The sequence below is a fragment of the Geospiza fortis genome, unplaced genomic scaffold (assembly GCF_000277835.1).
Source record: "Geospiza fortis unplaced genomic scaffold, GeoFor_1.0 scaffold112, whole genome shotgun sequence".
NCBI classification, from domain to species: Eukaryota; Metazoa; Chordata; class Aves; order Passeriformes; family Thraupidae; genus Geospiza; species Geospiza fortis.
In genome coordinates this window covers 19,304,174-19,315,212 of record NW_005054298.1, presented here as the reverse complement: position 1 = coordinate 19,315,212, position 11,039 = coordinate 19,304,174, and the positions used below count along the sequence as shown (strand labels likewise).

The following is an 11,039-nucleotide window of genomic DNA, read 5'->3' as shown; positions in this document are numbered from 1 at the left end:
CGACAGAGTTAAGATAGATGAGAATCTGAAATCCCCTGTAAAAGGAAGGCCTGGACACATCAAACATACAAAGTAACTAGGAAAAGTAGGACAAGAAGTCAGGATGTGAGAAGAATTAGAACTGGAAGAGAAACAGGATAATGAAGGAGACAATGGTGGGGAAACAGAATAAGAGTGAAAGTGCTTACAGTTGCTCGAGCAACTTTCCCACCAGAATGCAGAATTCCTTCAGGGTTTAGGAGAAAGGAATAAGCCCGCTTGAAAGAATGTTTGAGTGTTAATATTCCATAGCTGCTAGAGTTACCTGTTCATCCCTAGTGCTGGAATTCTGAGTTTTGATTAGTCTTTCAACTCTGCTGGTGATTTGCAGAGCTTCAGATGGTAAAACATTTGCTTTTGTCAATTCTTTCAGGTAGCATTCATAATTCTTAAAGTAGTGTTAAAGCTGCAAAATTTAAAATTGGGCAAATGCTTAGTTAAGATATCCTGGGCAACTTTAACTTAATTCCTTGTGCATATACATTATCACTTGGTGTCAAATTACTTGATTGCATAGTATTTTGTTCATATGGCATCAGTGCCATTTGATGGATGGGACGGCTGATACACAGGGAATGAATCAGGGCTGTGTAATGATTGTCACCTGTTTCACTTATTGCAGCAACTGGGAGGTGTTTAGGGAATGAGACACAGGACTGCAGCAACAGGGCTCTGAAATTTTGGAGGTATAGATCTATATACCCCACCTTTTCCACTGCAGAAGTACTGAGTTCATTCCTGTGAAGAACTTGATTGAGCAGACTATGAACATCTAGAGTACTCTGAGAAAATAGCTTCTACTACATTAACCTTGACACCTCAAGCTAGTGGGTGTTTGACAATTTTGGCCTTAATCTCTTTCTACCTCGTAGCTGGAGGTACAAAGTGATTGTACTGGTTTAGGTTCACCATACCAAAACGTTAAGATGATAAAGCCATTAATGTTTTCTTAGAGACCGTGAGTGAGTGTTGTCAGTACCTATGATGAGGAAAAAAAAGCCCTGGAGAAATGAATGATTTTGTATTTAGCATAGTACAGAAATAACACATAACTACTAAAACAAGAAAAGTACTTTAAATCAGTGTGAAAAAGCTGAATAATGTTTCACTCAATTAATACTGTTGCTCCTATGCTCTGAATGGAGAAGGAAAAGGAAAATGGCTTCACATATGCAGACTTCATCATAATTTCATTTATCATATAGTGTTTGTTTTGGTGTTTCTTGCTGCATTTTCTGTTTTCTGGATTCAGAGGCGAGTTGAGAAGTTCTTTCTGGTTTTTGTTGTTGGCTTTTGGAATTGAACTACATTGCAGTCTTTTTGTACCAGTTTTGTGAAGTGGGAAGCCACTATTATCTTTGCCTTACTTGGTGGGAGGGAAAGTAGGAAGGGAAGAAGATGATGTATTAGATTTGTAAATTAACACCTTTTAGCCCCAAGCTTATATAATAAATGGGGAATAAGCAAGTGGACAGAGACACACTGGCCTCAAAGGATGACTCTGTTTCCAAACAGAATGTATTAGGCTTCTATTTAAAGTGTCTGAAGTTAAGTAGAAAATTTAGTCTCCCCTCAGTTACACCTAGAGATTTCACCCTCCTAACAATTACATCTGGAATTACATTGAGATATAACTACTGCTGTCTGATATATAGAGGAGCTGTGCTTCTGAGTACACTGCAGGTATGTAACTCTAAAAACCACATTCTTCAAATAATTAATGAGTGTGTGTTTTAGCCTTGAAATACTTAATGTTATTGCTGGAAATCCTCTGAATATAAAGTCCAGTTTCTCAGTGGATGAAGGTGTTTCCCGCTGAAACTCTGGCAGGTTATTGAGAAACGTCATATCCAATCTTGGTAAAGCTAAAATGTACTATGGAAATACTTTAATATTAATAGTTTTTAGACTCTGCTCAAGGAGTAGGCTGGAGTCACATGCATCTATTCAGTGATGGTGGCTATTGGCCAGTGCAGCAGGAAAGGCCTCTCAGCATCATGTGTTAGGGCATAGTGCCAGACTGTCACAGCTGCAAAGTGTCCAGATAAAATTTGGCTTGTATCCTGTTAGTTTACAGCAACATGAAGCAAACATGCAGGTACCCATATGAGGTTCTATAGAATAAATACACTTAGTTGCTAATTCACAGGAGTCTTGTGAGTTTCATTCTGTGGATCCTTAACTTCCCCCTCACTTGGAACTTCAGAGTATGCTAAGGAATTCTGTCAGCAATTAGGTGACGTGCTTAGAATTGTGTGTTCTGTATCACCTGTGCACAGTAATGACCAGGAGTTGAACCTTGGTTTCCTTCAGTCTAGACTGGAGGTGCAATGAAGCCATTTCAAATGATTGACATAGGAATATTAACATTATTCTGAGGGAATTTTGATGTCAAAATTGAATTTTGATGAAAAATTGATTTCATCCAATTTGTGTACTATATCATGCCAAGTTACAAAATATTTGTACTAATTACTGTGGAAGGGAATACACTAGAGTTTGTTTGGAGAACATGTGAGGATAAAGTCCTTAGATAATTCTCCTGCTGCAACATGATCAAAAGCCTTGTGGACTCTGCTTCTGCTTCCATTGAATTAGTTCTGAAATCAAAACTTGTGTTTGTCATGATAAATAATTAGTAGGTACAGGTGATGTTTTTATCTTCTGAGATAAAATGACTAATGAAATACTATGAAGATTGCTCTATATTGAGAATTCATAGAAACATTTCCAAGGACTTAATGGGATTTTATCTCCTTACTCTTCTGGACTGTCTGTAATGTTTTGGGTACAAATGTCATTAGGTTGGAGTCCCCTTTAGACACTGTGAGGTTTTAGAGTGAGTTCATTTTTGTGCATGTTCAGAAATGCTTGTGGCAATTGCTAGCTCCTTGAAGCGTGAACACACTTTAACCTGAACCTTTGTTAGATGTAAACCAGATGCTAAAGCACCCAGTTTAAAGAAAAAAATTGCCATGGTGAGGCAGCTGAAAATTGTATAATCAGTCATGGAGGATGGAGCACCCAAGACTGATTTCAGAATCCACTTAAGGTGTTCTAAGTTAATGTTGCTGATGAATAAGGTTGGCCTGATGCCTGGCTGCATTTTTCAATCTCCCCCCTTGTACCAGCATTTACCATTCATATAGCTGTATTGTCAGCCAGTCCTATTCCCTCAAGTGCCCCTTTCAGCAGTAGCAAACTCTTAAATTGGCTAAAATCAATCATGATGCCCTGCACTGGCCAGACTGATCTCTTTCTCTGGGTCTATCGCTTGTGATTTGATTAAAAAAAAAATTAGGCTGTTGTATCAGGTGCTTCCCCTGATCACCTGCCATTTCAGTGAGACAGCATCTTAAAATAAGCATCAAGCTTAGTCTGGATTATATGATCTGTGAATTCTGTGTTCATTGTGATGGATTTCTGTTTTTTAACTGGAAAACCAAGGAATTAATTTAAACATCAGCAAGATCAGCTTCCACCTCTTTTAGTGAAAGCATTCAGGTTAGTCTGCTTGCCTTCAAATCCCAAACTGGTTCTCAGGTTTCCCCAAGATGCCAGAAGTCCCATCTGTTCTCTACTCAGTTGCCAGAATCTCCAGTGTCCATTTTGGCAGTTGCAGTACTTTGTGTTTTGCTTTGCCAAAACTAGCTTTGATATGGTAAAAGCCTGAAACTCTGAGAAATGTAAAATCAGGACACTTCAGCATCAAAGCAGTACAAACTGCTGTCATAACTGTATTTCCAACTTCATATACATGTATGCTTCTTAAAGATTATGCTTCTATCACATACATTTCACACACAGCTGAATGTATCGTTTTCTGTGGAGCTGGGATAGCATTATAGAATTTATTTCAAGCTCCTTATGAAGTGTTCTGGAATCCAGTTGTATTGGAAACAAGAACATGAAGTTTCTTGGGTTGGTTTGCAGATCTGTTGTGGTATATGTAGCCCCATGTATGCATATGACCAGTGTTTAGGAGGAATGTATTAGAATGAATAACTTCTCTCTCTCTCTCTTTTTTTTTTCTTTTTTTAAACAGAGGCTCCAACTTGGGAAAAAAGAAGCAACACATTTGTCACATACCAGGATGTGGCAAAGTATATGGGAAGACGTCACATTTGAGAGCTCATCTCCGCTGGCATTCTGGGGAGCGTCCATTTGTTTGTAATTGGATGTTCTGTGGCAAAAGGTTCACTCGCAGCGATGAGCTCCAGCGACACCGAAGAACACACACAGGTTTCCAGTCTTTGGTGTATTTAACTGAAGGAGTGCTATGGACTGAGCTTGGATAAATAACTTTTAAGAGGAGAACAGATCTTTGAATTGGATTGATTTTAAGGCAGTGTGATTTTTCCAAAATCAGCTAAATCTTATTTATACACTTGGGAATCTTTGGTAGGTCTGAGGAGATAAAACACAGGGCTCTTGATTCAGAACTGACATTTAAGCTGATGTTTAATGTAGCTTAATCAGAATACTTTGATTCGGGCTCAGCAATGCATTTCATTTGTTTGAACCAGATTATAACTCTTTTCCTATCTTAAAACTTCAATAAGAACAAAGAGGACTAGGTGGCCTGGGGGTTAGATATCATTCCTATAATCAATGAAGAGCATGTGATGGTGCATCGTTCTACACCTTTTAGTTTCATGGTTAGACCACTGATTAGGAACTTCAGGTTCACATTTCTCCTTCTGTCTAATACAAAGAAAAGAAATTAATGTAGATATTCCACCTTATCAAGGAGCAGTTAGTTTAAAATCTGTTGCCTGTTTTATCTGTCTTCTTACAAACTGAATTCATATTTGCATTCAACAGAATGTTTACCTTTTAAAATCATAGTATTGGAAAAACCTGTAGATAAATAATTTTTGTGTTTATCAGCATTTACATTGCTTAGAAAAATGTCTTTGGATGTCTGTGAAAAATATTCCATGTTGTTCTTAATGGTGTGCTTTTGTGTAGACATTTTGGATGCTAAATCCAGGCTGGTTACAGTTTGTCTGGACGGACAGGGTGATGGTTTTTAAAAATGACAAGTTGAATGATCCAGTTCAGATGATGTGTTTAATAGATCCTAGTGTACCTGCCTACCAGTAAAATGTAGAGAACTGCAGGAATCTATCCTTTGACCTCTTACAAGATTTTTATCATTGACCTGGAGGAATCAACAGAATTCTTCTGGTAACCTTCTTAGGTTTGTGGATGACCCCAAACTGGGGTGACCAGTCAATGCACTTGATGGCAAGGCTGCTATTCAGAGGGATGGAGACTGAAGGAATGGGTTAACAGGAATCCTAGGAAATTCAGCAAGAACAGTCACAAAGTACTGCACCTGGGATAGAATTTACACTTAGGATAACACAGGCTAAGCATGGAGAGGTCGGAAACAGCTCTTCTGAAAAGTACGCAGGAGTCTTGATAGACAAGTGGAACATGGTCAAAGATCAGCAGCAATGATACCCAGAGCTGTATCAACAGAAGCAAGAACCCTGATCCCAGGGATTAGTCCCTTCTTCTGGTTAGACTGCGTCTAGAACATGGCATCTACTTTTCAGCACCCAGTATAAGAAAGACATTGATGACAGGATTGAATTCACTGATAAGTGACCAAGATGATCAGGAAGCTGGAACATTTGCCTTATGAGGAAAGACTGTAAGATGGCAAAGGCCATCCTTAAGAAGGCAGTTACTTTCCCTGATGATGGTGTATTGGTTGAAGGATAATAGACAGCAGATATATGTTGAAATAAGAAGGGTTCAGAACAGCTATAAATAACAGCTTTTTAATTGTAGGAATAGCCAGGCACTGGAAGAGGATGCCTTTAGAGTTCCTGCAGTCTCCATCCTTAAAGGTTCTCAAGAAAACTGGATAAATTCCTCAGCAACCAGATCTGATCTCATAGGTGACTGCTTAGAAAGAGATCAGAATGCAGACTTGCAGAGGTCCTTTCAAACCTGAATTACCCCATGATCTTGTGTGTCAGTCTCAAGTGTGATTCTGCTACAGGTCATACAGTCTTCTCTGTCCATCATTTGGTAGGTTTTGTTCTCCTCCTAGAAGTTATTTATTGGTAATAATTGCAGTGAGACTTAGCAGCCTGAGCATATGAGATGGCTATATTCTCTAGCATGCCTGAAAGATCTCCCCAAGCTCAGTGACACACAGAAAATTAAATCAGTTCTTATATAAATTGTATGGGATTTGTATGGGTGTCAAGAAATGTAAAAAATTTATCATGTTCAATCACTTTCTTCCTCAGTATAATTCTTGTTAGAATTCTGACTCTAAAAAGCATTAAGTTTAATTTTTAGTGTTCTTGATTATTTTTTTTCCTTTCTTTGATAGGTGAGAAGAAATTTGTCTGTCCAGAATGTTCAAAACGCTTTATGAGAAGTGACCATCTTGCCAAACACATTAAAACACATCAGAATAAAAAAGGTATTCACTCTAGCAGTACAGTGCTGGCATCAGTAGAAGCAACATCTGATGATACTTTGATTACTGCAGGAGGAACAACACTTATCCTTGCAAATATTCAACAAGGTTCTGTTTCAGGAATAGGAACTGTTAATACATCTGGCACCAGCAATCAGGATATTCTTACCAACACTGAAATACCTTTACAGCTTGTCACAGTTTCGGGAAACGAGACAATGGAGTAAATATTACACAAGATACCTATTAATTGTGGTTATTTTTATACAGTAGTGAGAAGAATATTGTTCCTAAGTTCTTAGATATCTTTTTATTGATGTGCAAAAATTTTTGGATTGACAGTAACTTGGTTATACATGACACTGAAATGCCTTACTTTGTATGATATTCCATAGTATATTAAAATGGTAAAATTGCATGGGTTTTGTAGGTACTTTTGGAATCTAGAAGAGAAGAAATTTTACCAAGTTATATTAAAAAAAAAAAAAAGAATTTAATGATGGAAATGGTAGTCTAACCAAATGCATCAATCCTGTGTGGTTTAGTGTAAAAAAAATGAGAACATGTTGGTATTTATCTATTGTAAGATAAAAGAAGTTGATGGGTGAAAAGAAATCACATTATGATAAAAGAAATTTTGTAATTTTCTTGATGACTGGAATTTTTATTATGCATAACTGACAAATCAAGTTTCCAAGCAAATGTTACATAGTGTAGGCTTTACTTAGCTCATCAACTTGTCATTTTGAAGCTAATTATTTTAATTAGGTTAACTATGTACAATATTTTAAGCATTACTCTTGTAAGATTTTGCAAACTACATTTTAACATGGAACTCTAGGGATAGTCACCTTTTAAATCCTATTGAAAAGCCATGTTTAAGATTTAATTTGCCAAAATGATGTCTTGTTAATATTCTTTCAATAACCAAGGTGGGCAATATAACCAATGTTTAAAAAGCTTAAAATGTTAAGAAAAATAAATATGTATAGGTTGAAGCATTTGGGTGGTAAGGCAGATGTTATAGTGAAGTATATCCCTTCTTTTGAACATTGGAGGACCAAAAATAAGGTGTATTGCGTCTCAGCAGTGATTTTTATCAAATCTTTTTCCAAAAAAACATCTGTATGCCAGGGCCTTAAAAGCCATCATGTAAATTACCAGTAAAATATAACATATGCAAATACAAAAGAAAAATCACTTCCATATTGACAGTACTCCCAAACATATGGATATAGTCATAGTGAACTAGGGGGGTTATGAGGTTTTTGTTTGTTGTTTAGTTTTTGGTTAGTCAATCTGCATTTAAATATCAGCCATCTTTCCTTTTTTGCTTCTTCCCTTAAAAATTGTATGTATCCAGTACATTTAACTGATAAACATATATGTTTTTTATTATGCTGAATTTTCTTTTTATTTTTTAATTACTGTTTATATTTTCAATTATAGAAAATGTACAAAATGAAGTTATATAGCCAGTCTGTAAGTGCTATACCATTTTCAAAAAATGTACAACAATAATTACTGCAGTTCACCTATTTACAAACATTTGGAAATCTGTTCATTTGTTATTCTTAAAACCACCTCAAATTTAAAGGCTACCTTATTGTACGTTTAAAGTGTATTATAACAGTGTGGTAGTTAATAAAACACTATTTTTTTTTCTTTTGACTTGAGTTTACTGTGCTTCTTGTTAACTAACAAGGTGTCATTTCATAATATGTCTTGATAGCCTGAGATGTTTTATTATTTTGCAGTAGGTAGTGGGAAGCAGAAATGTGTTTTCTTTCCCTGTGGACACAGAGATGGTAATTTTCTACCTCCTCACTCACAAACCGCCATGTGTACGTGCGTGGACACGAATGTGCTGTGTTGGTGTAGTGGGGATGTTTTGCTCTCATGTTGAGCAGGGCATGAAGGATATGTAGGCCCCATCCTATAGGCTGTGTTTAAGTCCTCTGACACATGCACAGTACATAGAGTATTAATAAGGAGCTGTGACTAAGTGAGAACTATGAGATTAAAGAGAGAGTAATGGTTGTATATAATGCTCTAATGACACTGAAAAGTTTTTATTTGTGAAGTCTAAAGTTTTGGAGTATCAAATGACAGAGGATAGACCAGGATAATTTAGGATAAACCAGGCACAGTTCAGCCTAGAAAAATGAAAAGTGGAAGTCATGTAGGAAAGATTTTCTGAATTTGCAATTAGGTGGAAAAAAAATTAATGCAAATCTTTTAGAGATTCAGAGCAACAGGAATTGACAGGTACAGAGAAAAGGGAGTTAATTCAGCATCAGTTTAATTGTCTGTTTAATAAAATGAAAGGATGAAATTGGTTGGGATGAGAGCAGCAGCTTGAGAGAAGACAGTTCTGCTTAGACTTGCAGTGTTCTGTGGATGTTGTCAATATATTAACATGCTCTGAATCCCTTACTTTAGGCAGGTGGATGGGCTTAGTTTTCAAAAGCTGTTGTAGTGTACAGAGCATATTAGTGTGTTTCTAATACTTGGATTCTGTTTCTCATCTCTTAGCCATAAGTAGCTGTATTAATGCATTATTTTATGTGGGAGGGAAAAGGGCTATTTCCTTATTCAAACTGCTTTTCACAAGTTTTATGGAATGACACTTTCACTGATGTTCATATGTGGATGAAGCTGGTGTCAAGGGTTTTGATGTCTCATTGCTGAAGATGAGATTGGTTTATTTCTCAGAGCTTTTATGCTCACTACATCAAGTGGTTACTTTTATAAAAAGATATTTGTTGTCAAGCTTCAGAAGGTAGATGTTTTGGTAGGAACTAACTCTGGAAGTCTCATGGAAAGCCTGCAGCCAAAGAGCCTAATGGCTCACAGCCGTAGTGTTTGTGTTGTGGGATAGTATTTTCTGAAAGCTCCTGGCTCACCTCCAGGGCAAAGATTCACGAGCCCAAGATCTCTGGTGTATCTAGGATTGTTGCTACCTCATGGCCTTTTTTCTGGTCCTGTAGACATTCATGTGATACCAAGACAAAAGTGTGCAGTTTGTAGAATGCTTTCCAGTTCTTCATGGGTTCCTGACAATGGTTGCTTGATGTGCTTCTTGCTTCTTACTGGTACAGTCTTACATTTTACATACTTATTTTCATGTCAGGCTTCTTGCTTGTATGGCTTCTTGGTAAGGTAGCCTTTAGATCCTTGGTTGGTTTTTATCTCTTACAGTCTTCTGTAATCACTAAATAAGAAGACCTTAAAACTGGGTCTGCAAGAGTGCATGGGTTTGAGACCATCCTGTGTTACCAATTTCAGTGGTTCAACTTTCAGTAAGTACAAGGTCTGTATGTACACTATAATCTCAGTATTGTGTTCATTCCTGAATGAACTAATGGTTTGATCCTTGCAGGTTGCAAGGATCTAACACTAATTCTTGCAGAAGACAAGAGCTTTTAATCTTTGTTAATTACCAGGTCAAGGAGCAGTATGACTAAGGACAATATCATCATCACTGAAAGGCTTGTGAGGAGCCAGATTTCTGGTCTGATTATGAAGATTTTCTTGTGGCAAGGGACTCTGCAGAGCACTTTTTTGGGCTTGTCTGGAAAAGAAATATCAGGCCTTAGTTTTAGGCATTTTGAGCAGCTGGAATCAGGAAGATAAGCCTTGCCAATGCCTTCAGGAAAGCTCTGATATGTTCTCTCAAAGTTGTTCCGGGTGTTGGGGAATGAAGGAATGGAGCTAATAGTCACCTGTCAAGAGTGGTTCTTGGCTTCTTTAAGTGAAGAACTTAGGAGCAGCTGGCTGTCTTTCCTCAGATTTTTACTACTACCATTAACACCAGGTGTGTAGAGCATATACTGTAAAAAAGGACAGAAGATGACATGGCAGACTTAGCTGGACAGGAATAGTAGCCATTTCCACAACAGGACTACTAGTGGTTGGCATCAGGTTGTTCTGTGCTCTAGTTTCTAAAAGATTGTATCAAAAGGCATTTTTTACAAGCCATTTTACATATAATTCCTTCTTTGATCTTGGAACTAAGGAAAAAGAAAGCCATTTCTGACTCAAAACAGAGTATCTGTAATTCCAGAGCTCACTTTGGTATCTTGACACTGTACAAGCCTCTGTTTGGATCGGTTGCTACCCTTCTCAAGCCTTATTATTGTGGAGCTGGCAGAAAATGCTATGGAAATTACCTGCAAGGAAATAACCTTCCCCCCACCAGCTATGCCTTTTCTTCTGTCAGAAGACTCAGTTACACAGATTTTGAGCTCAACATGAGATGGACACCCACCAGGAAAAGGTTCCAAAGCAAGATTTAGAACTGTTTGTTGCTTGAGCACCGCTTTTCTTACGGCCTCCAAAAGTTCAAATCTTGACCGTGTTCCTGGCATGCATACAGATACAACAAAATTTACTTCTGTATATACCTTGCAACATAGCTGCATTTTCCACAAAATTTGTTGAAGAACTATACCTTTACAAGGACTATAGGATGACAGATCACCATAGCAAATAATTTTCAAACAGCAAAAATTAGTTGATAAGTGGTATCACATAATCCAACACACATTTCTTT

The 11,039-nt window shown here is 37.3% G+C and overlaps 1 protein-coding gene across 1 annotated transcript in view; it reads left to right on the top strand.

Moving 5' to 3' along the window:
• The window catches only part of SP3 (Sp3 transcription factor), a 35,741-nt gene extending 27,586 nt beyond the window's left edge, over positions 1–8,155 (top strand). The window contains exons 5-6 of the mRNA XM_014306981.2: positions 4,085–4,281; positions 6,395–8,155. Coding sequence (XP_014162456.2) covers positions 4,085–4,281; positions 6,395–6,711 — 514 coding nt within the window. The 3' untranslated portion in view covers positions 6,712–8,155. The remainder of the gene's footprint in view (positions 1–4,084; positions 4,282–6,394) is intronic.
• Positions 8,156–11,039: the final 2,884 nt, after the last annotated feature.